The sequence below is a fragment of the Schistocerca americana genome, chromosome 11 (genome assembly GCF_021461395.2).
Source record: "Schistocerca americana isolate TAMUIC-IGC-003095 chromosome 11, iqSchAmer2.1, whole genome shotgun sequence".
Lineage (NCBI taxonomy): Eukaryota > Metazoa > Arthropoda > Insecta > Orthoptera > Acrididae > Schistocerca > Schistocerca americana.
Window position 1 is genome coordinate 118,915,335 of NC_060129.1, and position 27,820 is coordinate 118,943,154.

Below are 27,820 nucleotides of genomic sequence, written 5' to 3' on the forward strand. Positions count from 1 at the left end.
ATATTGTCGTGACCCATAAATGAACCGGGGATGCACAGAACAGCTGCAATATTGCGAGCCACCCTCGAAAGAAGTGCATACACTAGTCTGCGACTAAGGCTATGGTCATCACATTCTTCGATTACAAAGGCAAGATGAACATACACAGCTTATCAAGATGCCTAACAGTCACTGCAGCATACCCAAAGTCAAGTTCTTACCCAACTGATGAAAGATCAGATTACTGAGTAGAGGAAAGAACTTGTTGGTCAGTGCAAGCTTTTTGCGATAATGTCAGTTCCCAAGTTGCTCAAATTGCGATGAAGTTTTTGACCAGTAAAGGCATTTATACGTTTCCCATCCACCTCACAATTTTGACCTGGCACCCTGCAAAATTTTTGCTGTACCCAACAGCGAAAAAGAACCTTTAGGGCTGTCACTTTGACATCTCTGGCAATGAAAGCTATTGAGGCGAATTTGAAATGCAAGACAAAGAATGGCCTTCATCACATTTTCCAGGAGTGGCAGTCAAGATGGGACAAGTGCACTGGATTGGGCGGGAATATGATGAAGGTAAAAAAAGCCTCTTCATCTCTGCATAACTACTGGAACCTACATCAACTTGACCTGTTGAGTGTGTTCGTTTCTTGGTCTCCCAATACAGTTTTTACTGTTACACTTCCCTCCATTACCAAAATGAAGATTTTTTTATGGTTCAGAATTTGTCTTTTGAGCCCTTCTTTGAATCATGATGTGCCACAAATTTCTTTTCTCCTCAGTGACAGTCAGTGCCTCCTCATTAGTTATTCTTTCTATTCATTTACTCATCAGTGTTCTATTACAGCATCACATTTCATAAGCTTCTATTCACTTTTTCTCTAAACTGTTAGTCATCGACGTTTCACTTCTGCACAAGGCTATACTCCATAAAATACCTAACATTTAAATTAAAATACCATGTTGTCAAATTTCTCTTTTTGGGAAATGCTTTTCTTACTGTATTAGTCTCCATTTTGTATCCATTCTATTTCAGCCATCATGAGTTATTTTAATGCCCACATAGAAAAAAATCATCTGTTACTTTCGGTATCTCATTTCCTTACCTAATTCCGTGAGAATCGCGTAATGCAATTTGACTACATTCCATTATCTTGTTTTACTTTTACGGATGTTTGTCTTACAACCTCTTTTCAAGACACTATCCATTCCTTCCATCTGTCCCGTCGAGCCCTTTGTCATCTCTGATTGAATAACATCATAGGCAAACCTCAAAAATTTTATTTATTCTCCCTGAACTGTAATTTGGTTTCCACATTTCTCCTTCGCTTCTTTTACTGCTTAATCAACGTACTGTCTGCACTACACTGGCAATAGCCGACAACCCTTCCCTTCCACCCCCTCCCCCCCCTCCCCCCCCCCGACTCTTATGCAGTCGTGTTTCTATACCAGCTGTATTTTAAGGCTACTACCATCATAATTTTGAAGTGTACACTCCAGTCAACAATGCAAAAAGTCTTCTCTATAAATTCTATGCATGTAGGTTTAGATTTCTCCACTGTATCTTCCAAGTCCAGTCATTAGTATTTCCTCACGTTTCCCTACTGAACGAAGTGGCGTACTGGTTAGCACACTGGACACGCATTCAGGAAGACAACAGTTCAAACCCGCATCCAGTCATCCTGATAGAGGTTTTGTGTGATTTCCATAAATCGCTTCAGGAAAGTGCTGGGATAGGTCCTTCCAAAGGGCATCCTTCCCTGAACTGACGGGATCAATGATCTCGCTGTTTGGTCCCCTCTCCCAAATCAACCAGTCAACCATGTTTTCCTACACTGCTCCGGAACCCAAAGTGATCTGCCCTTAGGTCGGACACCAGCAGTGTTTTCATTGTTCTTAATGATCGTGGCATACAAATCAGAATGGCTTTTCCATGATCAGCTCTCCCACCGCATGTATGGACACTGATATGTCACATATACATTGCAAGGACAGGTCTAGAAGCAGCTTCAGCTGTACCACAGGGAACTGTGTCACGACCCTTACTGTTCGTATTGCATATTAAAAACATTGCAGTCATATCTTGTAAGTAACCTCAAGACTTTTTGCAGATAAATGGTTCAAATGGCTCTGAGCACTATGGGACTCAACTGCTGAGGTCATTAGTCCCCTAGAACTAGTTAAACCTAACTAAACTAAGGACATCACACACATCCATGCCCGAGGCAGGATTCGAACCTGCGACCGTAGCGGTCTCGCGGTTCCAGACTGCAGCGCCAGAACCACGCGGCCACTTCGGCCGGCTTTGCAGATAATGGAGTCATGCATAAAGAAGTACTTTCTGAAAAAGTCTGCACAAATATTCAGTCAGATCTTGATAAGATTTCATACTGGTGTAAAGTTGGTAACTTTCATTAAATGTTGAAAAATGTAAAATCATGCACTTCACACAATGATTTATGTAGTACTCAGTGACTACAATACCAACAAGTCTCAGTTGGATTCAATCAACTCATACAAAAACTTGAGTCTACAAATTTGTAGGGATATGAAATGGAATGGTTATATAGTGAAATAGGTGACATAATTGGTAGAGCACTAGAGAAATGCAATCATACATATGAAGACAGTAACTGTTCTCGAAAGAACAGAATACTGTTGATGACCGTGCGGCTTTTCCCTGCAATAAATGATGACTACGTGAAACCCTCAGCTGCCGACAGGTGTTGTTGATATACCTCGATGTGGACAGCTGAAAATGTGTGCCCCGACAGGGACTCGAATGCAATCAGTTTACATAGGAGATTGCTGACAAAACTGCGATCCATCTGAGAATACTGGTCATGTGTGTGACATCCATACCTAATAGGACTAACAAGGACTATTGAATGTCCACAGAAAACGGCAGCACGAATGGTCGCTGTTTAGTTGACCTTTTGGAGAGTGTCTCAGAGGTACTGGAAAAACTGACATGGCAGACACTTGAGGATAGAGACAAGCTTACTTACAAAGTCCCAGGAACTGGCTTTAAATGGTTATTCTAGGAAAGTCCCATACACATTGCTCCCATAGGTACCATGAGGGCAAGACATACTAATTACAGAAGTTCATAATTTAAGCAGTCATTCTACCCGTGCTCCCTACGTGAACCAAATGGGGAGAAGCTCTAATCACTTCTCTGTGGCTTCCAGAGAATGGATGTAGATGTACACTACTGGCCATTACAATTGCTATACCAACAAGAAATGCAGATGATAAACGGGTATTCATTGGACAAATATATTATACTAGAACTGACATGTGATTATAGTTTCACGCAATTTGGGTGCATAGATCCTGCGAAATCAGTACCGAGAACAACCACCTCTGGCCGTAATAACGGACTTGATACGCCTGGGCATTGAGTCAAACAGAGCTCGGATGGCGTGTACAGGTACAGCTGCCCATGCAGCTTCAACACGATACCACAGTTCATCAAGAGTAGTCACTAGCGTATTGTGACGAGCCAGTTGCTCGACCACTATTGGCCAGACGTTTTCAATTGGTGAGAGATCTGGAGAATGTGCTGGCCAGGGCAGCAGTCGAACATTTTCTGTATCCAGACAGGCTCGTACAGGACCTGCAACATGCAGTCGTGCATTATCCAGCTCAAATGTAGGGTTTCGCAGGGACCGAATGAAGGGCAGAGCCACGGGTCGTAACACATCTGAAATGTAACGTCCACTGTTCAAAGTGCCGTCAATGCGAACAAGAGGTGGCACCCCATACCATCACGCCGGGTGATACGCCAGTATGGCGATGACGAATACACGCTTCCAATGTGCATTCACCGCGATGTCGCCAAACACGGATGCGACCATCGTGATGCTGTAAACAGAACTTGGATTCATCCGAAAAAATGACGTTTTGCCATTCGTGCACCCAGGTTCGTCGTCGAGTACACCATCGCAGGCGCTCCTTTCTGTGATGCAGCGTCAAGGGTAACCGCAGCCACGGTCTCCGAGCCGATAGTCCGTGCTGCTGCAAACGTCGTCCAACTGTTCGTGCAGATGGTTTTTGTCTCGCAAACGTCCCCATCTGCTGACTCAGGGATCGAGATGTGGCTGCACGATCCGTTACAGCCGTGTGGATAAGATGCCTGTCATCTCGACTGTTAGTGATATGAGGCCGTTGGGATCCAGCACGGCGTTCCGTATTACCCTCCTGAACCCACTGATACCATATTCTGCTAACGGTCATTGCATCTCGACCAACGCGAGCACCAATGTCGCGATACGATAAACCGCAATCGCGATAGGCTACAATCCGACCTGTATCAAAGTCAGAAACGTGATGGTACGCATTTCTCCTCCTTACACGAGGCGTCACAACAACGTTTCACCAGGCAACGCCGGTCAACGGCTGTTTGTGTTTAAGAAATCGTTTGGAAACTTTCCTGATGTCAGCACGTTGTAGGTGTCGGCACCGGCGCCATCCTCGTGTGAATGCTCTGAAAAGCTAATCATTTGCAAATCACAGTATCTTCTTCCTGTCGGTTAAATTTCGCGTCTGTAGCACGCCATCTTCGTGGAGTAGCAAATTTTAATGGCCAGTTGTGTAGATATACCAGAGAAATTTGTTGGTATTGTGGATACATCAACAGTGTGACACACTGATGATAGATTATCAATATTACACTGAGATGACAAAAGTCATAAGATAGTGATATGCACATACAGATGGCGGCCGTATCGCGTTCACTACGTATAAAAGGGCAGTGCATTGCTTGAGTGCAGTACATTGTACTCAGGCATGTGGATAGTATAAAGTTCAGGCATTATCTCTCAGCAAGGACAACGCACTGGCCGACGGCCTTCATGTAACGACCGAAAGCAGCAGTGTTTGCGTAGAGTCGTCAGTGCTAACAGACAGGCAACAGTACCTGCAATAACAGCAAAAATTACTATGGGATGTACGACTAACGTATCCATTAGAACAGTGCGGCGAAATTTGGCGTTAATGGGCTGTGGCACCTCTCCTGGCATTGTGACCATATCAGTTCCACCCTAGATGACTGGTCGGATGAGTCCCAATTTCAGTTGGTAAGAGCTGATGGTAGGTTTCGAGTGGGGCACAGGCCCCGTGAAGCCACGGACCCAGGTTGACAACAAGGTACTGTGCAACCTGGTGATGGCTCCATAATGATGTAGGCTGTGTTTTCATGCAGTGGACCAAATACCCCAGCCCAGCTGAACAAGTCGTTGATTGGATATGGTTACATTTGGCTACTTGTTCACAAACAGTAATGGAAGTTTCACGTGCCATGTCACCGGGTCGGTACTGTTCACGACTAATTTGAAGGGCATTGTGGACAATTCGAGCAAATGATTTGGCCATCCAGACCCCCTGACATGAATCCCATTGGAGATTATGGAAGGTCAGTTCCTGCACAACAACCTGCACTGGCAAAAGTTTCAAGTTACAGGCAGTTATAGAGGCAGTATGGCTCAATAAGTCCGCACGGGTGTTGCAAAGACTTGTCAAGCCTGTGCCATGTCGAGATCATGCACTGTGATGGGCAAGAGGTGGTCTGACTTCATACTAGGAGGTACCCCATGGCTTCTGTCACCTGAGGGCATATCTGCCATATAACGACAATTCCGATATAGTGACGTATTCGCCATCGAGGGGACAACTCAGAAGTACCTGTGGGAGTGTGCCAGGCTGGAGAGGCGGCTGCTCCTACTGGACTCCAGTCGGGGGCTGTGCGGCATCGCCTCGGCTGCTGCTGTCGCCCCCGCTGCTGCTGCTGCTGTCGCCGCCCCTGGCCACTCCGGCTGCGGCTCTGCCGCCCCCATCTGCTGCTGCTGTGCCACCCCCATGTGGGAAAGAGGCAGGGGCGGCGCCGCCCCGAGTGGGGAAGACAGCTGTGGCGCCGGAGACCAGGCCATCCGTGCCGTCGCGTACAGGTCCTGTGCGCGCTGCACTGCCTCCACCCAAACCTAGAAAAGCCACGCACCACTACTCGTGAGCACAGCCACACAGACACATACATACACACACACACACACACACACACACATATATATATATATATGTTGTTGTTGTTGTCTTCAGTCCTGAGACCGGTTTGATGCAGCTCTCCATATATATATATATATATATATATATATATATATATATATATATGTGTATACAGAGAGAAAGAGATGGGGGAGACACACTTTGCTGACCATATAGACAGGAACAGAAGTGGGTGCACTGAGTAGTATACTAAATAGTGCCAAGTGTACTAGACCATATTACTCACCAGAGGATGGTGATGTTCTGACTACATATAAGGAAGCCTTACAATAGTCAAAAAGTTTTAATAGTACAAGTTGTGGTACCAGCCACAGAAAATTATGTATATTTGTTGAGACAACATCTGCAATTGGGACCAGGCCATCAGCATCATCGTGTATAGGTCCTGTGGACATTGCACCACACCTGCCAAAGCCACATATCAGTGCATCACACACACACACACACACACACGCACACACACACACTCATACATATATATGGTGATCCAGAAGTCAGTATAAATTTCAAAACTGAATAAATCATGGAATAATGTAGATAGAGAGGTACAAATTGACACACATGCTTTGAATGACATGGGGTTTTATTAGAACCAAAAAAATACAAAAGTTCACAAAATGTCCGACAGATGGCGCTTCATCTGATCTGAATAGCAATAATTAGCATAACAAAGTAAGACAAAGTAAAGATGATGTTCTTTATAGGAAATGCTCAATATGTCCACCATCATTCCTCAACCATAGCTGTAGTCGAGGAATAATGTTGTGAACAGCACTGTAAAGCATGTCAGGAGTTATGGTGAGGCATTGGCGTCGGATGTTGTCTTTCAGCATTGCTAGAGATGTCGGTCGATCACGATACACTTGCAACTTCAGGTAACCCCAAAGCCAATAATCGCACTGGCTGAGGTCTGGGGATCTGGGAGGCCAAGCATGAAGAAAGTGGCAGCTGAGCACACGATCATCACCAAACGACGTGCGTCTGTCGGATATTTTGTGAACTTTGTTTTCTTTGTTCTAATAAAACCCCATGTCATTCCAAGCACGTGTGTCACTTTTTACCTCTCTATCTACATTATTCCGTGGTTTATTAAGTTTTCAAATTTATACTGACTTTTTGATCACCCGGTATATATACATACATACAGAGAGGATCCATTTTTATGAGATATGTAATTTCTACCAGAGTTGGATAGAACAGGTGAAAAATGCTTGCTAAATTGCACATTTATTTTGCTCACAGTTTCTACTTTTAAAATCGCGAATTATCTTTGCAGTATTCAGCAAAGACATCCTATTGTCGGCTATGATTAGACGAGTCAAAGTATTTTGTTTATCTCTCTGTGATACTGCTGAGACGTGTTTGCATCTGTGGTATGGTTCTACTTGTGTTAGCCAATGTGGGGCATGCATGAAGCAAACACACTGTATAGCTGTAGAGATTCGAATGTGGATTGCATTGCTTTCTGCTTAGTGTTGTGGAGGTGGTGTGATGCAGTAAAGAGGTCTGCAGTATTGGAGATTTTGGGTGAGGTGCTTCCAGTTATTTTTCCATGATGGTTAGTAGGTGATATGCAGGTCATTTCAATTGTGTGGTCTAAATATTTATACAGATATTTTGCAATCATTCAGTGTATAGAAAGTTTAGTGCCACTATACCCCGTGTAAATCCCTTGCAGTCTTTATGAGTCAGTGAAGCGGAAAAATCCTGGCAGCAGGATTGTTAATCTTCCAACTAAGAGGCATCAGGCACATGGAGGTCTACAAATTATCAGCTGCTAAAAAAATTGTATGTAGGAATGTTGATAACGAACATTGAAAGTAATGCAGCACATTACTATGCTAATAAGTGAAGTGAAAGCAATGAACTCATCGATTGATCAGCTACTTATCTATAGGGAGTTTACCCTCCCCCCCGTTTCCCTCCATCGTCCATTCTTTAAAGAATCACAGATAAAACAGCTCTTATTATCAAACACTGAATGAATAAAAATTGGGTAATTTGCACTTCGTTTTGTTTAGAAAAAGCTAGTTTTTCACCCATCTCAATGTTTGTGACGATATACAGTGTGAGATCAAAAGTATCCGGACACTCCTAAATACATAGTTTTTCATATTAGGTGCATTGTGCTGCCACCTACTGCCATATCAGCGACGTCAGTAGTCATTAGACATCGTGAGAGAGCAGAATGGGGCGCTCCGCGGAACTCACAAACTTCGTATGTGGTCAGGTGATTGGGTGTCACTTGTGTCATACGTCTGTACGTGACATTTCCACCTCCTAAACATCCCTAGGTCCACTGTTTCCGATGTGATAGTGAAGTGGAAACGTGAAGGGACACGTACAGCACAAAAGCGTACAGGCCGACCTCGTCTGTTGACTGACAGAGACCGCCGACAGTTGAAGAGGGCCGTAATGTGTAATAGGAGGACATCTATCCAGACCATCACACAGGAATTCCAGACTGCATCAGGGTCTACTACAAGTACTATGACAGTTAGGCGGGAGGTGAGAAAACTTGGATTAAATGGTCGAGCGACTGCTCATAAGCAACACATCACGCCGGTAAATGCCAAACAACGCCTCTTTTGGTGTACGGAGTGTCAACATTGGACGATGGAACAGTGGGAAACGTTGAGTGGAGTGACGAATAATGGTACACAATGTGGCGATGCGATGACAGGGTGTAGGTATGGCGAATAGCCAGTGAACGTCGTCTGCCAGCGTGTGTAGTGCCAACAGTAAAATTCGGAAGCGGTGGTGTTATGGTGTGGTCGTGTTTTTCATTGAGGGGACTTGTACCCATGGTTGTTTTGCGTGGTACTATCACAGCACAGGCTTACATCGATGTTTTAAGCATCTTCTAGCTTCCCACTGTTGAAGAGCAATGCGGGGGATGGCGATACCATTTTTCAACCTGTTGATAATTCACAACCTGTGGCGGAGTGTTTACAAGACAATAACATCTCTGTAATGGACTGGCCTGCACCAAAGACCTTGTGAAAAATAACTAGACTCACTGATGGCGCTGCAGTCGCGGGATAATTTGAACCTTCGGCTGGACGCCATTATAGTGGTTGTAGTCTGATGTGTTGTGTAGTACTGTTGTTTATGAAGACCCTGATTCAACGTTGTTGGTGCGTACATACGGTATTTGTTACTCGTAATTCTACTGTCTGTACGTTCCAATCAAAAGAAGTACAATGGTGAAGAGTCGTGCAGCGATTAATTGTACCATTAAATTCGAGAAAGGAACGAATATTACATTTCACAGGTAAGTGAATATTTTAAGTTGTTTTGTATGTCAATGCACTTGCTTAATAAATCTTTTTGTAACACGGTATTAGTATAATGTCTGTGCATCTATTTGCAGGTTTCCTTTCTCAAAGCCACAGCTGTTACAAAAATGGTTACACGCTGTCAGGAGGCAACATTTCCGACCGACAGAATACCATTTTATATGTTCTGATCATTTTGAAGAAAGTTGGCTGATCTGTAGTGTTTTCATGGTCTAGGTTAGGTTGAAACTTGATAATTTGGTCGTGAGTTGCCAAAGCACTATGCCATATATAACGCACTTCTCGTCATAAAATCTAAAGCAAGGTAGAGTCAGAAAATATCTATTAATATAGTGGGCAAATCTTCGAGTATTTTGATGCATTTTGCGTACATCTATCGTAAATGAACTACGAAAAATGCTAGGGGTCCACTACGTAATTTTTAGCTACGGCAGTTTCCATGTAGTACGTAAGTTAAATTCATAAACAGTGACTAGTTGCTGTTTGTTCATAAATTAAAAAGTATATTGTAGTAACGTATTTAAATGAGGCATTATGTTTGTGACCTAACTCAAGGGAAGGCATTTTATAACCAAAAGCGATGTAGAAACATTCGAACTCCGCGCGTCAGTTTACCACTCTAATGGCCGCCGCCCAACTATTCAATTTGTCCGCTCTTCACAGTCGACCACTCGTGCGGTTGTGGGGGCCTGGCCAGCACAGAGTCCTGACCTGAATGCTATAGAACACCTTTGGGGCGCTTTGGAACACCGAATTCATGCCTGGCCTCACCGACATTGATATCTCTCCTCAGTGCAGCACTCCACGCATACTGAATTCCAGCACTACCGATGGAGGCCGCGACGAAGTTGTAAGTCATTTTCAGCCAGGTGTCCGGATACTTTTGGTCACATATCGTATCTCCTGTACTATGAGTCGCACTGTTCGTGGTGACGGGCAATAAAGGTAAAAATTTTAATTGTAGTCTGCTTCCATCATATTAAGTGGTGTGAACAGTTATGCAAACTACTCCGCAGTACCTGTGGCTGGCTCGCACGCGATCTAGGGACGCCACCACGGTGTTGCTCAGTTAGGGACGCCATCTGTCTGCCACAAACTCGCCAATGGGAGGGCCGGGTGCCGTCACGCGAGGAACGCAAGAGGGTCTGAGAGGTAGCCGTGTACCGCAAGTCTCTAGAGGAACGGAGGGTTCCAAATGATTGGAAAAGAGAACAGATAGTCCCAGTCTTCAAGAAGGGTCGTCGAGCAGATGCGCAAAACTATAGACCTATATCTCTGACGTCGATCTCTTGTAGAATTTTACAACACGTTTTTTGCTCGCGTATCATGTCATTTCTGGAAACCCAGAATCTACTATGTAGGAATCAACATGGATTCCGGAAACAGCGATCGTGTGAGACCCAACTCGCTTTATTTGTTCACGAGACCCAGAAAATATTAGATACAGGCTCCCAGGTAGATGCTATTTTTCTTGACTTCCGGAAGGCGTTCGATACAGTTCCGCACTGTCGCCTGATAAACAAAGTAAGAGCCTACGGAATATCAGACCAGCTGTGTGGCTGGATTGAACAGTTTTTAGCAAACAGAACACAGCATGTTGTTATCAATGGAGAGACGTCCACAGACGTTAAAGTAACCTCTGGCGCGCCACAGGGGAGTGTTATGGGACCATTGCTTTTCACAATATATATAAATGACCTAGTAGATAGTGTCGGAAGTTCCATGCGGCTTTTCGCGGATGATGCTGTAGTATACAGAGAAGTTGCAGCATTAGAAAATTGTAGCGAAATGCAGGAAGATCTGCAGCGGATAGGCACTTGGTGCAGGGGGTAGCAACTGACCCTTAACATAGACAAATGTAATGTATTGCGAATACATAGAAAGAAGGATCCTTTATTGTATGATTATATGATAGCGGAACAAACACTGGTAGCAGTTTACTTCTGTAAAATATCTGGGAGTATGCGTGCAGAACGATTTGAAGTGGAATGATCATATAAAATTAATTGTTGGTAAGGCGGGTACCAGGTTGAAATTCATTGGGAGAGTGCTTAGAAAATGTAGTCCATCAACAAAGGAGGTGGCTTACAAAACACTCGTTCGACCTATACTTGAGTATTGCTCATCAGTGTGGGATCCGTACCAGATCGGTCTGACGGAGGAGATAGAGAAGATCCAAAGAAGAGCGGCGCGTTTCGTCACAGGGTTATTTGGTAACCGTGATAGCGTTACGGAGATGTTTAATAAACTCAAGTGGCAGACTCTGCAAGAGAGGCGCTCTGCATCGCGGTGTAGCTTGCTCGCCAGGTTTCGAGAGGGTGCGTTTCTGGATGAGGTATCGAATATATTGCTTCCCCCTACTTATACCTCCCGAGGAGATCACGAATGTAAAATTAGAGAGATTCGAGCGCGCACGGAGGCTTTCACACAGTCGTTCTTCCCGCGAACCATACGCGACTGGAACAGGAAAGGGAGGTAATGACAGTGGCACGTAAAGTGCCCTCCGCCACACACCGTTGGGTGGCTTGCGGAGTATCAATGTAGATGTAGATGTAGCGGCCTCAACAGCGGGTCGCTCTCTTGCCTGCCTGCTTTCCTATCCTTTGTACGTTCTACCTTGAGGATGAAATGCTCTTTCCGTTCCGTGTACGGTTCACTCCGCGGCCGAGCCAGTTTTCGTGAACGTTGTGCCCCTTAGTGGTAGTTCTTGGGAGTAAAATCCATTTTTCTCCGAATCCTTGCATTTTTCATTGCAGTTGTAGGAAAAAACACACCACATGCCCCCACCTGAGCACCTCATACTACCTGAACCATATGCTTCACAATGATATAATTTTGCTGAACATCCAGCGGTATATGTAGCTTCTGTCTGCGAATAGTATTGCGAATAGATGGTGTTGTGGACTGGCAAGACAGCCAATCCACACTGACGGGTAGCCGAAAGGCACGTGTTTAAGCTCACGCAGGCTGGCGTGAGGTCTGGAACAGTTAAAGGATTTGAGTCTAGCAAATAAAGTACGTAGCTGTTGGAATACTTCACTTTAATCCATAATTGGTGAACATCGGTCTGACGGTACATGCATCACAAGATAAATAGCAATTGATAATGGCGCCTTGCTAGGTCGTAGCAAATGACGTAGCTGAAGGCTATGCTAACTATCGTCTCGTCAAATGAGAGCGTAATTTGTCAGTGAACAATTGCTAGCAAAGTCGGCTGTACAACTGGGGCGAGTGCTAGGAAGTGTCTCTAGACCTGCCGTGTGGCGGCGCTCGGTCTGCAATCACTGACAGTGGCGACACGCGGGTCCGACGTATACTAACGGACCGCGGCGGATTTAAAGGCTACCACTTAGCAAGTGCGGTGTCCGGCGGTGACACCACAGATGGTTCAAATGGCACCAAGTAATATGGCACTTGACATCTGAGGTCATCAGTCCCCTAGACTTAGAACTACTTAAACCTAACTAACCTAAGGACATCACACACATCCATGCCCGGGGCAGGATTCGAAATTGCGACCATAGCAGGCGCGCGGTTCCCGACTGAAGCGCCTAGAACCGCTCGGCCACACCGGCCGAAATGTAGTGTGAGGAGGGCTATGCGAGAGGCGTTCAATGAATTCGAAAGTAAAGTTCTACGTACTGACTTGGCAGAAAATCCTAAGAAATTTTAGTCTTATGTCAAAGCGGTAGGTGGATCAAAACAAAATGTCCAGATGGTTCAAATGGCTCCGAGCACTGTGGGACTCAACTGCTGTGGTCATTAGTCCCCATGAACTTAGAACTACTTAAACCTAACTAACCTAAGGACATCACACACAGCCATGCCCTAGGCAGGATTCGAACCTGCGACCGTAGCAGTCGTACGGTTCCGGACTGAGCGCCTAGAACCGCGAGACCACCGCGGCCGGCAAAATGTCCAGACACTCTGTGACCAAAATGGTACTGAAACAGAGGATGACAGACTAAAGGCCGAAATACTAGATGTCTTTTTCCAAAGCTGTTTCACAGAGGAAGACTGCACTGTAGTTCTTTCTCTAGATTATCGCACAGATGACAAAATAGTAGATATCGAAATAGACGACACAGGGATAGAGAAACAATTAAAATCGCTCAAGAGAGGGAAGGTCGCTGGACCTGATGGGATACCAGTTCGATTTCACACAGAGTACGCGAAGGAACTTGCCCCCCTTCTTCCAGCGGTGTACCGTAGGTCTCTAGAAGAGCGTAGCGTTCCAAAGGATTGGAAAAGGGCACAGGTCATCCCCGTTTTCAAGAAGGGACGTCGAACAGATGTGAAGAACTATAGACCTATTCCTCCAACGCCGATCAGTTGTAGAATTTTGGAACACGTATTATGTTCGAGTATAATGACTTTTCTGGAGACTAGAAATCTACTCTGTAGGAATCAGCATGGGTTTCGAAAAAGACGATCGTGTGAAACCCAGCTCGCGCTATTCGTCCACGAGACTCAGAGGGCCATAGACACGGGTTCACAGGTAGATGCCGTGTTTCATGACTTCCGCAAGGCGTTCGATACAGTTCCCCACAGTCGTTTAATGAACAAAGTAAGGGCATATGGACTATCAGACCAACTGTGTGATTGGATTGAAGCGTTCCTAGGTAACAGAACGCAGCATGTCATTCTCAATGGAGAGAAGTCCTCCGAAGTAAGAGTGATTTCAGGTGTGCCGCAGGGGAGTGTCGTAGGACCGTTGCTATTCACAATATACATAAATGACCTAGTGGATGACATCGGAAGTTCACTGAGGCTTTTTGCGGATGATGCTTTGGTATATCGAGAGGTTGTAACAATGGAAAATTGTACGGAAATGCACGAGGATCTGCAGCGAATTGACGCATGGTGCAGGGAATGGCAATTGAATCTCAATGTAGACAAGTGTAATGTGCTGCGAATACATAGAAAGAAAGATCCCTTATCATTTAGCTACAATATAGCAGGTCAGCAACTGGAAGCAGTTAATGCCATAAATTATCTGGGAGTAGGCATTAGGAGTGATTTAAAATGGAATGATCATATAAAGTTGATCGTCGGTAAAGCAGACGCCAGACTGACATTCATTGGAAGAATTCTAAGGAAATGCAATCCGAAAACAAAGGAAGTAGGTTACAGTACGCTTGTTCGCCCGCTGCTTGAATACTTCTCCGCAGTGTGGGATCCGTACCAGGCAGGGTTGATAGAGAAGATCCAACGGAGAGCAGAGCGCTTCATTACAGGATCATTTAGTAATCGCGAAAGCCTTACGGAGATGATACATAAACTCCAGTGGAAGACTCTGCAGGAGGGACGCTCAGTAGCTCGGTACGGGCTTTTGTTGAAGTTTCCAGAACATACCTTCACCGAGGAGTCAAGCAGTATATTGCTCCCTCCTACGTATATCTCGCGAAGAGACCGTGAGGATAAAATCGGAGAGATTAGAGCCCACACAGAGGCATACCGACAATCTTTCTTTCCACGAACAATACGAGAGTGGAATAGAAGGGAGAACTGATAGAGGTACTCAAGGTATACCGTCAGGTGGCTTGCGGAGTATGGATGTAGATGTAGATGTAGATTGTGAAAAGAATTAGTAGAAAACAAGTAATAAGTTAATACATAATGTTTTACTGTAGGAATAGCGAAAATTTTAGTGGTAGTAGTAACAGGTAGATGCGCGGTCAGGGCCCCTGAAGTACACGCGATAGACGACCGACCGCCAAATCATCCTCAATCATTCATCATCAGATGCGGTATGCAGGAGCATGTGGTCAGCACACCACATTCACGATCATCGTCGACGTTCTAAGCTTTGAGGCGCTACATCTCAGTCAGACAGCTCCTCGGTTGGCATCACAAGGCTGAGCGCACCTCGGTCCAAGTCTCCCACCGAGCAGAAATACGAGGCATTATTGGGAATCGAACCCAGGTCTGTCGTATGAAGGTCTGTCTCGATGACCACCCAGCTATGGAGGAGGACAGTATATCTAAGTTTTAAGCTATTTATAGTTTTTCACCAAATATAAGAACCTTTTGGTACCCCTTCCCAATTTCCTACTGAGCCCAAATCACAAACAACACATTCTTTGTGTAATGGAATGAGACCAAGTTGTTCAAAAGAATAAAATAAAAACAAGAGCTACCCTAGGGTAGTGTACTTAATACTGTCCTGACACACTGCCTGGTACAATTTGAAGAACGACATTTTTCCACCAGAGTGTGTATAAAATATTTTATTTATTCTCCTCAATACGGGTTTCGATCACTTCCCATTCTCAAGTGTCTCTCTCATGACACATGTGGCTACATCGTCATCGTCATTAATTTAAAAATCGCATGCCTTGCATAACTGTCCAAAGCACAGTCATCAGACGTCCTCATTTTGCACTATTTCCTAAGAAAAACAGAATGTACACCCACACAACGAGCTGTTACATGTGTGGGTCATGTGGCAACAATAAATGAAAAATTTCGTAGACCATCTGGTGAAAAGCCAGCCACTGTGACCGAGCGGTTCTAGGCGCTTCAGTCCGGAACCACGCGACCGCTGCGGTCACAGGTTCGAATCCTGCCTCGGGAATGGATGTGTTTGATGTCTTTAGGTTAGTTAGGTTTAAGTATTTCTAAGTTCTAGGGAACTGATGACCTCAGATGTTAAGTCCCATAGTGCTCAGAGCCATTTGAACCATTTGAATCTGGTGAAAAATGTCGTTCTTCAAATTTATTGAAGAACACAGAAGAAAATGGTCGATGCATTGCCACGCCTGGCATTGGGGAAAGTATTGACATGTGTTACTAGAGACACGCTGGAGAATGGGAAATGCTCAAAACTGTTTGTGTGAAAAATGAATAATAAATTTCATATACAGTCTGGTGTCCGCAGCTCGGGGTCTTGCGGTAGCATTCTCGCTTCCCGCACACTGGGTCGGGGGTTCGATTCCCGGCGGCGTCGGGGATTTTCCCTGCCTCGAGATGACTAGGTGTTGCTGTGTCGTCTTCATCATCACCACTCATCCCCGTTACGGTCGGAGCAAGGCAATGGCAAACCACCTCTGCAAGAACCTTGCCTAGTATGGTGATGCGGGTTCTCTGCATCGTCCCCTACGCTCCTCGGGGTATCGTTCAAATGGCTCTGAGCACTATGGGACTTAACATCTGAGGTTATCAGTCCCCTAGAACTTAGAACTACTTAAACCTAACTAACCTAAGGACATCACACATCTCCATGCCTGAGACAGGATTCGAACCTGCGATCATAGCAGTGGTGCGGTTCCAGACTGAAGCGCCTAGAACAGCTCGGCCAAACCGGCGACTCGGGCTATGGGACCTTATCATCATACAGTCTGTGCGGGTCACGTAAAATGAAAAAAATTGTAGACAATCTGGTGAAAAATGTCGTTCTTCAGATTTATTGAGGATGCGGAGTCTAAGCAGGAGATTGGTTGGTTGGATTGGAGAAGGGAGCAAACTACGCGGTCACCAGTCCCACAAGCAGAATGACTAGTATAATGCTGGTTATAAAACTGTAACATCAAGGACAGCACTCTCACTCCGCCTTCAGGCCACGAGTGGCCTACCCGTACCATCCGACCGCCATGTCATCCTCAGGGAGGATACAGATAGGAGGGGCGTTGGGTTAGCACACCGCTCTCCCAGTCGTTATGATGGTATTCCTGACCGAAGCTGCTACCATTCGGTCGAGTAGCTCTTCAATTGGCATCACGAGGGTGAGTGGATGCCAAGAAATGGCAACAGCACATGGTGGCCTGGATGGACACCCATCCAAATGCCGACCACGCCCGAGCGCTTAACTTCGGTGATCTCACGGGAACCGGTGTAGCCACTGCGGCAAGGCCGTTGCCTCGCGGACAGCAAATAACAAAATTTTAGTACAAAGAATACCTGAAACTTCCTGGCAGATTAAAACTGTGTGCCGGACTGAGACTCGAACTCGGGACCTTTGCCTTTCACGGGCAAGTGCTCTACCAACTGAGCTACCCAAGCACGACTGACGCCCCGTCCTCACAGATTTACATCCGCCAGTACCTCGTCTCCTACCTTCCAAACTTTACAGAAGCTCTCCTGCCAACCTTGCACAACTAGCACTCCTGAAAGAAAGGATATTGCGGGGACATGGCTTAGCCACAGCCTGGGGGACGTTTCCAGGAGTGCTAGTTCTGCAAGGTTGGCAGGAGAGCTTCTGCAAAGTTTGGAAGGTAGGAGACGAGGTATTGGCAGAAGTAAAGCTGTGACGACGGGGCGTGAGTCGTGCTTGGGTAGCTCAGTTGGTATAGCACTTGCCCGCAAAAGGCAAAGGTCCCGAGTTCGAGTCTCGGTCCGGCACACAGTTTTAATCTGCCAGGAAGTTTCATATCAGGGCACACTCCGCTGCAAAGTGAAAATCTCGGTCGTGCGGTAGCGTTCTTGCTTCCCACGCCCGGGTTCCCGGGTTCGATTCCCGGCGGGGTCAGGGATTTTCTCTGCCTCGTGATGGCTGGGTGTTGTGTGCTGTCCTTAGATTAGTTACGTTTAAGTAGTTCTAAGTTATAGGGGACTGATGACCATAGATGTTAAGTCCCATAGTGCTCAGAGCCATTTGAACCATTTGAAGTGAAAATCTCATTCTGGGAACAAAATTTTAGTACAAAGAATACCTGATTTAATGTGTGTTCTTTTTGGTGACACTAATAACAAGTGTGTTCTTTCTCAGTAGTTCCATGAACAAGGACCCGTAAGTTATATGACATCTGACTGGACTAGCCAGTGACGTAAGACTCACCCGTACGGTCCTGGGGTCGTTGCTGGAGAGGGTGAAGGCGTGCACGGCGGTGCGCCACTCGCTCAGGTAGACGACGGCGACGCCCAGGCCGGAGGGGAGCTCTGCCACGCGCAGCCGCTCCACCAGGTAGGGCGGCCGCACCACCCGCAACGCCGCCCCCGCCCTGGAGGCCGAGCCGCGACGCCTCCCGGCCGGCTTGCACACCAGCAGCGCGTCCGTCACCAGCACGCACCGCACGTCCGTCTGCAGAGCCAGATAAGAAAAGTAAAAAACACCGTGTCCCACAGGGATCCATCTCGGGTCCAATACTGTCGAAAACTTCAGTACACTCGTCGCTCTCCGAAGAATGGTCCCTCGAGAGGCCTGTCCGACAATGTAGTGTGCTGCGAATACATAGAAAGAAAGATCCCTTATCATTTAGCTACAATATAACAGGTCAGCAAATGGAAGCAGTTAATTCCATAAATTATCTGGGAGTACGCATTAGGAATGATTTAAAATGGAATGATCATATAAAGTTGGTCGTCGGTAAAGCAGATGCCAGACTGAGATTCATTGGAAGAATCCTAAGGAAAGTAGGTTATAGTACACTCGATCGCCCACTGCTCGAATACTGCTCAGCAGTGTGGGATCCGTACCAGATAGGGTTGATAGAAGAGATAGAGAAGATCCGACGGAGAGCAGCGTGCTTTGTTACAGGATCGTTTAGTAACTACGAAAGTGTTACGGAGATGATAGATAAATGCCAGTCGGAGACTCTGCAGGAGAGATGCTCAGTAGCTCGGTACGGGCTTTTGTTGAAGTTTCGAGAATATACCTTCACCGAAGAGTCAAGCTTCTACGTATATTTCGCGAAGAAACCGTGAGGATAAAATCAGAGAGATTAGAGCCCACACAGAGGCATACCGACAATCCTTCTTTCCACGAACAATATGAGACTTGAATAGAAGGGAGAACCGATAGAGCTACTCAAGGTACCCTCCACCATACACCGTCAGGTGGCTTGCAGAGTATGGATGTAGACGTAGATGTAGATGTACATGGTATGCAGAAAGCATGCACTGCATGACCATCTGCAGAGAGACATAAAAAAGTAAAAGAAAAACCAAAACCACTAATGCCCCACAGGGCTTCATCGAATGGCCGCTACCGACAGGGGATCTCAAGTTGTTTCCGTATTTCTAGATTTCCGGAAAGCTTTTGACACCGTTCCTCACAAGCGACTTCTAATCAAGCTGCGGGCCTATGGAGTATCGTCTCAGTTGTGCGACTGGATTCGTGATTTCCTGTCAGGAAGGTCGCAGTTCGTAGTAATCGACGGCAAATCATCGAGTAAAACTGAAGTGATATCAGGTGTTCCCCAGAGAAGCGTCCTGGGACCTCTGCTGTTCCTGATATATATAAATGACCTGGGTGACAATCTGAGCAGTTCTCTTACGTTGTTCGCAGACGATGCTGTAATTTACCATCTAGTAAGGTCATCCGAAGACCAGTATCAGTTGCAAAGCGATTTAGAAAAGATTGCTGTATGGTGTGGCAGGTGGCAGTTGACGCTAAATAACGAAAAGTGTGAGGTGATCCACATGAGTTCCAAAACAAATCTGTTGGAATTCGATTACTTGATAAATAGTACAATTCTCAAGGCTGTCAATTCAACTAAGTACCTGGGTGTTAAAATTACGAACAACTTCAGTTGGAAAGACCACATAGATAATATTGTGGGGAAGGCGAGACAAAGGTTGCGATTCATTGGCAGGACACTTAGAAGATGCAACAAGTCCACTAAAGAGACAGCTTACACTACAGTCGTTCGTCCTCTGTTAGAATACTGCTGCGCGGTATGGGATCCTTACCAGGTGGGATTGACGGAGGACATCGAGAGGGTGCAAAAAAGGGCAGCTCGTTTTGTATTATCACGTAGTAGGGGAGAGAGTGTGGCAGATATGATACGCGAGTTGGGATGGAATTCATTAAAGAAAAGATGTTTTCCGTTGCGGCGAGATTTATTTACGAAATGTCAGTCACCGACTTTCTCTTCTGAATGCGAAAATATTATGTTGAGCCCAACCTACATAGGTAGGAATGATCATCAAAATAAAATAAGAGAAATCAGAGCTAGAACAGAAAGGTTTAGGTGTTCGTTTTTCCCGCACGCTGTTCGTGAGTGGAATGGTAGAGAGATAGTATGATTGTGGTTCGACGAACCCTCTGCCAAGCACTTAAATGTGAATTGCAGAGTAGTCATGCAGATGTATATGTAGATGTCCACTACTATCGAAATCTTCAGTAGACTTGCTGTTCCTCTGTGAGTGGACCCATGAAACACCTGCCCAGGTACATACATCATACATGGAAAGCATGCACCACACGTCCATCTGCAGAGCGACATAAAAAAAACCTCACTGGTGTCCTACAGGGCTCCATCTCGGGTCCATCACTATTGTGTACTTCTGAGCAGTTGCTGTTCCTTTACCAGTGTTCCCATGAAACTCATGTCTGACAATGTACATGGTAAATGGAAAGCAAGTACTGCATATCCATCTGCAGAAAGACATAAAAAGTGAAATACTGGTGTTCTGTTGGGCCCCATCTTGGGCCCACCACTATCGATTACTTCTGAGCACTTGCCTTACCATTCCTCTACCTCCATCCCCGTGAAATCCCTGTCCATCAATGTACATGATACATGAAAAGCAGGCATCACATGACATCAAAAGTAAAGTACTGGTGCCCTGCAGGGCGCCATATTGGGTCTATCACTATCGAGTACTTCTGAGCATTTGCTGTTCCTGTACCAGGGGTCCAGTGAAAGGCCTGACAAGCAATGTACATGGTACGTGGAAAGCACACACTATACATTCGCCTGCAGAATAATATAAAAATTGGAAGAAAACAGTGGTGTCTCACAGGGCTCCATCTCAGACACACAATTATCAAGTAGTTCTGAGCATGTAATGTCAGAGCGTTTTGCAGAGGAATGTTTGAATAAAAACCTGCCAGTTTACAAGCCACATCACTTCAAATAAAACATTTGAGTTTTTGATACTAGTTCCACCATCTTTACCATCAGGAGTTCGAAATTACTGACTGCCAAGACTGACACAGTGTTCAGCTTATATTGATGGAACAGCAGCATCTGGAACTTTCCACAGAGGGATGAAGTGACGTGTGTGCAGAAGGCAAAATGGGCACATGGCAATTCCATCCCACCACAGTACAGGAAGTAAGCTGTCCTTAAGACATGGTGGAACAGCTTCATGATTCCTAGTGAGAACCTTTTGTGTGGGAAGATCCAGCCCGTCTTGTATTGGCGCCACCGTATTATATAATGGATGGTACTGTTGTGAGATGCCCACTGCTCTATCTATTGCAAACTTCTTCATGGGGTCCTTTGAGAAGCAAGCCCTGAACTCTCTAAGGATGTTCCTGATATGGCCTCATGGTGAAAACGCACTACAGCTGTTCATCGATCACATTAATTGTGCTCATCTCTACATTAAATTTACTTTCGAAATGAAGAGGCAAGCTTCTGTTCTTGGACATTTTATTTGAGCAAAAGACAGGAGGTGATTTAGCGTACAAGAAATCTATGCACACTAAATGGTACTTGAACGCCAATAATTTTAATCGCTCTGTACACAAGAAAGCAGTCCTGAACACTTTAAGACACAGGACAAAGATTTTTTCTGAGGACAACCATCCACAGTCTGAGTTTCCGCACTTGAAGTTCATGTTTAGGGAAAATGGTTACACAACGGGAGAAAATGCACAACTTTTCTGGTGCTGCCGACGAAAGACGTCTTGTGAATCTGTGGAAGAGGCTAAGCCGGCTTTGTTTCTTGCATACTGTGGAGTAATTATTAGCAAGATAGGATGAGTGCTGCAGTGGCATGGACTGAGACCAGTGTTCGAGCTCACCTCCAAGATACGAGATATGTCACACCCAGTTAAAGACAACTTCGGGTTCCTAGAGTGTATGGTGTCCCCTGCGAATGTGGTAGCATCCACATAGGACAAACTATCCACACTCTGGCGAGCAATGCGCAGACCACTCATGACATACGAGGTGTCGCTAGAAAAAAACCGGACTAGTACTGGTGAAACAATAAAACGAATGCAATAAGGCTGAAAGTCGCGTGGCCTGTCACGTGACTCTCGCTCCGCCTACTGCTCGAGTTTCATCTGCCTCCTGCACTCAGTCTGCCCGTGGCTTCTGTTTTAAGTAGTTGACGTTTTGTCTGTGCGTCGGAAAATGTTGAGTGTACAGAAAGAACAGCGTGTTAACATCAAATTTTGTTTCAAACTAGGAAAATCTGCAAGTGAAACGTTTGTATTGTTACAACAAGTGTACGGCGATGATTGTTTATCGCGAACACAAGTGTTTGAGTGGTTTAAACGATTTAAAGATGGCCGCGAAGACACCAGTGATGACACTCGCACTGGCAGACCATTGTCAGCAAAAACTGATGCAAACATTGAAAAAATCCGTAAACTTGTTCGACAAGATCGCCGTTTAACAATCAGAGCAGTGTCTGAGTTAACAGGAGTTGACTTGTTGTCTTGTCGAACAAGTTTACCGATTTTTTCAATGTTTGCATCAGTTTTTGCTGACAATGGTCTGCCAGTGCGAGTGTCATCACTGGTGTCTTCGCGGCCATCTTTAAGTCGTTTAAACCACTCAAACACTTGTGTTCGCGATAAACAATCATCGCCGTACACTTGTTGTAACGTTACAAACGTTTCACTTGCAGATTTTCCTAGTTTGAAACAAAATTTGATGTTAACACGCTGTTCTTTCTGTACACTCAACATTTTCCGACGCACAGACAAAACGTCAACTACTTAAAACAGACGCCACGGGCAGACTGAGTGCAGGAGGCAGATGAAACTCGAGCAGTAGGCGGAGCGAGAGTCACGTGACAGGCCACGCGACTTTCAGCCTTATTGCAATCGTGTTATTGTTTCGCCAGTACCAGTCCGGTTTTTTTCTAGCCACACCTCGTATTAAACAACTGGAATTGAACACTGCCTAGAAAGTAGGGATGAAGTCTAATCTGAAAAAAGGAGAGTTTTGGCTCCAAAATCGTAATATTTGTCTAATGTTGTAGAAGAAGTAGGTGAAATTAGAGTAAACCGAGACACACTTCGCAGGGCATGGGAGTAGGCTTTGGATATCGAGCAGATGGAGGCTTAATGCTTTTAGTGGGCGGAAGCATCAGTTTCAAGTTTGGTGTTGGCTCCGCATGCCACCTGATGACGGTTGTCCTGCGGTGGGATGGAGCTACTGTGAGCTGCCATCTTGCTTTCCATGCATGTGTCGCATTCGCCGTCTCAAGAGGGTTCCAGAAGCGGCTATCACATCTGTGTGAACAGAACACTGGGCAGGCGAGTGGTTGTTGTTGGTGTTCCTACTCTGTGGCTGCCTGGTAGTAGACAGCTTCAGCCAACATGCAGTGACTGGAGCTCTTCCACTGACTGGCCCAACTGCTTGTTATGTGTTACGAAATCAATAATTTCATACAGCTGAAGATGTGATATTAAGATCCCAAAACAGGTGATGGTTTGAATAAATAAATAGTACAGCTGAAGCGGATCTCTCTAAATTCATTACCTTAGTGATTTTAATTCCTGATGAAGATGGCAAAGACAGCTATCAAAAGCACAGCTTGTGAACTGATAAGATTTTATAACTTCTAAGCATTTGTTTTCCCTCTACCAGTGGCCCTATGTGAGGCCTGTCCAGCAACATACATGGTAAATGGAAAGGTGAAGTGTCTTTAACAGAGCCATGCCATATCCTGGCTGATCTGCAAACCCCAATGTGCATGTATTGCTACTACATACTGTCTGCAGAGTAAAATCAGAAAACACCAGTGTGCTGCATGACTCTATCGCAGGTCCTTACTGTCTGCAGCTTCTGAGCCACATCTGTCGCCAGCACGCACGGCATGACCAACTGCAGAACGGCATAAAAACTAGAAAACACTGGTGTCTGACCAGGCGCCGTCTCAGATCCACTACTGTCTGCAGCTGCTGTGCCGTAGATGTCCCCAGCACGCACCATACTTCATGGTGTGATCACACCTAATGCATATTAAGAACCCTTCGTTAGAGTCCACGCAGGATACGGTGACCGATGTGCAGTGACTAATTTTCGTCCATCCAGCACAGTGCAGCGAACGTTATCATTAATCGGCTATGGCGGCAGCAAAACTACACCTGGGTTCGTGATCTTATCGATTGGACCCTAGACGACTGGAAAACCGTGGCCTCGTTAGATCCGATTTCAATTGGTAAGAGGTGTTTATAGGGTTCGAGTGTGGTGCACGCCCCACCAAGCCATGGACCCAAGTCGTCAACAAGGCACTCTACAACTTGGTGGTACATCTACATCTACATCTACATCCATACTCCGCAAGCCACCTGACGGTGTGTGGCGGAGCGTACCTTCAGTACCTCTATCGGTTCTCCCTTCTATTCCATTCTCGTATTGTTCGTGGAAAGAAGGATTGTCGGTATGCCTCTGTGTGGGCTCTAATCTCTCTGATTTTATCCTCATGGTCTCTTCGCGAGATATACGTAGGAGGGAGCAATATACTGCTTGACTCTTCGGTGAAGGTATGTTCTCGAAACTTTGACAAAAGCCCGTACTGAGCTACTGAGCGTCTCTCCTGCAGAGTCTTCCACTGGAGTTTATCTATCATCTCCGTAACGCTTTCGCGATTACTAAATGATCCTGTAACGAAGCGCGCTGCTCTCCGTTGGATCTTCTCTATATCTTCCATCAACCCTATCTGGTACGGATCCCACACTGCTGAGCAGTATTCAAGCAGTGGGCGAACAAGCGTACTGTAACCTACTTCCTTTGTTTTCGGATTGCATTTTCTTAGGATTCTTCCAATGAATCTCAGTCTGGCATCTGCTTTACCGACGATCAACTTTATATGATCATTCCATTTTAAATCACTCCTAATGCGTACTCCCAGATAATTTATGGTATTAACCGCTTCCAGTTGCTGACCTGCTATTTTGTAGCTAAATGATAAAGGATCTATCTTTCTGTGTATTCGCAGCACATTACACTTGTCTACATTGAGATTCAATTGCCATTCCCTGCACCATGCGTCAATTCGCTGCAGATCCTCCTGCAGTTCCATAACGGTGTGGGCTGTGTCTACATGGAATGGACTGGGTCCTCTGGTCCAACTGAAACGATCATTGGCTGGAAACGGTTACATTCACCTTCTTGGAGACCATTCGCAGCAAACTTCACGGCCACACGGGATAGCCGTGCGGTCTTAGGGCGCCTTGCCACGGTTCGCGCAGCTTGCCACGGTTTGCGCAGGTCCCCCCCGTCGAAGGTTTGAGTCCTCCCTCAGGCGTGGGTGTGTGTGTTGTCCTTAGCGTAAGTTAGTTTAACTTAGGTTAAGTAGTCTGCAAGCCTAGGGACTGATGACGTCAGCAGTTTGGTCCCATATGAACTTACCACAAATTTCCAATTTCCAACTTCACGTACCCAAACAACGGTGAAATTTTTATAGATGACAAAGCGCCATCACGGTTTGCAATTAGTTTGAAGAACATTGTGGACAGTTAGGGCAAGTGGTTTGGCCACCCAGACCGCCCACAATGAATCTCAGTGAACGTCTGTGGGACATAATCGAGAGATCTCTTCGCACACAATATCCTGCACGGGTCACATTTTCGTCATTATAGCCGACTATATAGAGGCAATGTGGTTCAAATGGTTCAAAGCACTATGGGACAACTGAGGTCATCAGTCACCTAGATTTAAACCTTACTAACCTAAGGACATCACACACTTCCATGCCCGAGGCAGTATTCGATCCTGCCACTGTAGCAGCAGCGCAGTTCCGGACTGAAGCGTCTAGAACCGCTCGGCCACAGGGGCCAGCTAGAGGCAGTGTGGCTCAATATTGTGCAGGGGACTTGGCAAGACTTCTGGAGTCTATGCCACGTCGAATTGCCGCACTATGCCAAGCAAGAACAGGTCCAATACGTCGTTAGGAGAGCCGGCCGAAGTGGCCGTGTGGTTAAAGGCGCTGCAGTCTGGAACCGCAAGACCGCTATGGTCGCAGGTTCGAATCCTGCCTCGGGCATGGATGTTTGTGATGTCCTTAGGTTAGTTAGGTTTAACTAGTTCTAAGTTCTAGGGGACTAATGACCTCAGCAGTTGAGTCCCATAGTGCTCAGAGCCATTTGAACGTCGTTAGGAAGTATCCCATAACTTTCGTCACGCCAATGTATGCTCCAATGGCTGGCCATTGTGCTCGCCTAAATGTCATTCCGTAAAAGTTGTTTCTAGTTTGGGACAGCCTCCGAAGAACCAATCGTCGACATGGGAATTTGTAACTAAGTAAGTACTCTTTCAACACTTTTTTTTTTTTGGTCATCAGTCTACTGACTGGTTTGATGCGGCCCACCACGAATTCCTTTCCTTTGCTAACCTCTTCATCTCAGAGTAGCACTTGCAACCTACGTCCTCAATTATTTGCTTGACGTATTCCAATCTCTGTCTTCCTCTACAGTTTTTGCCCTCTACAGCTCCCTCTAGTACCATGGAAGTCATTCCCTCACGTCTTAGCAGATGTCCTATCATCCTGTCCCTTCTCCTTATCAGTGTTTTCCACATATTTCTTTCCTCTCCGATTCTGCGTAGAACCCCCTCATTCCTTACCTTATCAATCCACCTAATTTTCAACATTCGTCTATAGCACCACATCTCAAATGCTTCGATTCTCTTCTGTTCCGGTTTTCCCACAGTCCATGTTTCACTACCATACAATGCTGTACTCCAGACGTACATCCTCAGAAATTTCTTCCTCAAATTAAGGCCGGTATTTGATATTAGTAGACTTCTCTTGGCCAGAAATGCCTTTTTTGCCATAGCGAGTCTGCTTTTGATGTCCTCCTTGCTCCGTCCATCATTGGTTATTTTACTGCCTAGGTAGCAGAATTCCTTAACTTCATTGACTTCGTGACCGTCAATCCTGATGTTAAGTTTCTCTCTGTTCTTATTTCTACTACTTCTCATTACCTTCGTCTTTCTCCGATTTACTCTCAAACCATACTGTGTACTCATTAGACTGTGCATTCCGTTCAGCAGATCATTTAATTCTTCTTCACTTTCACTCAGGATACCAATGTCATCAGCGAATCGTATCATTTATATCCTTTCACCTTGTATTTTAATTCCACTCCTGAATCTTTCTTTTATTTCCATCATTGCTTCCTCGATGTACAGATTGAAGAGTAGGGGCGAAAGGCTACAGCCTTGTCTTACACCCTTCTTAATACGAGCACTTCGTTCTTGATCGTCCACTCTTATTATTCCCTCTTGGTTGTTGTACATATTGTATATGACCCGTCTCTCCCTATAGCTTACCCCTACTTTTTTCAGAATCTCGAACAGCTTGCACCATTTTATATTGCCGAACGCTTTTTCCAGGTCGACAAATCCTATGAAAGTGTCTTGATTTTTCTTTAGCCTTGCTTCCATTATATGGCTCTCTCGTCCCTTTACTTTTCCTAAAGCCAAACTGATCGTCACCTAGCGCTTTCTCAACTTTCTTTTCCATTCTTCTGTGTATTATTCTTGTAAGCAGCTTCGATGCATGAGCTGTTGACTGTGCGATAATTCTCGCACTTGTCAGCTCTTGCCGTCTTGGGAATTGTGTGGATGATG

General features: G+C 45.5%; 1 protein-coding gene across 1 annotated transcript in view; it reads right to left on the minus strand.

Moving 5' to 3' along the window:
• Positions 1-27,820, minus strand: part of LOC124553354 (pleckstrin homology domain-containing family G member 5-like) — a 181,818-nt gene that overhangs the window by 46,901 nt on the left and 107,097 nt on the right. The window contains exons 10-11 of the mRNA XM_047127228.1: positions 18,115-18,357; positions 5,662-5,957 (exon numbers count right to left, since the gene is read on the minus strand). Coding sequence (XP_046983184.1) covers positions 5,662-5,957; positions 18,115-18,357 — 539 coding nt within the window. The remainder of the gene's footprint in view (positions 1-5,661; positions 5,958-18,114; positions 18,358-27,820) is intronic.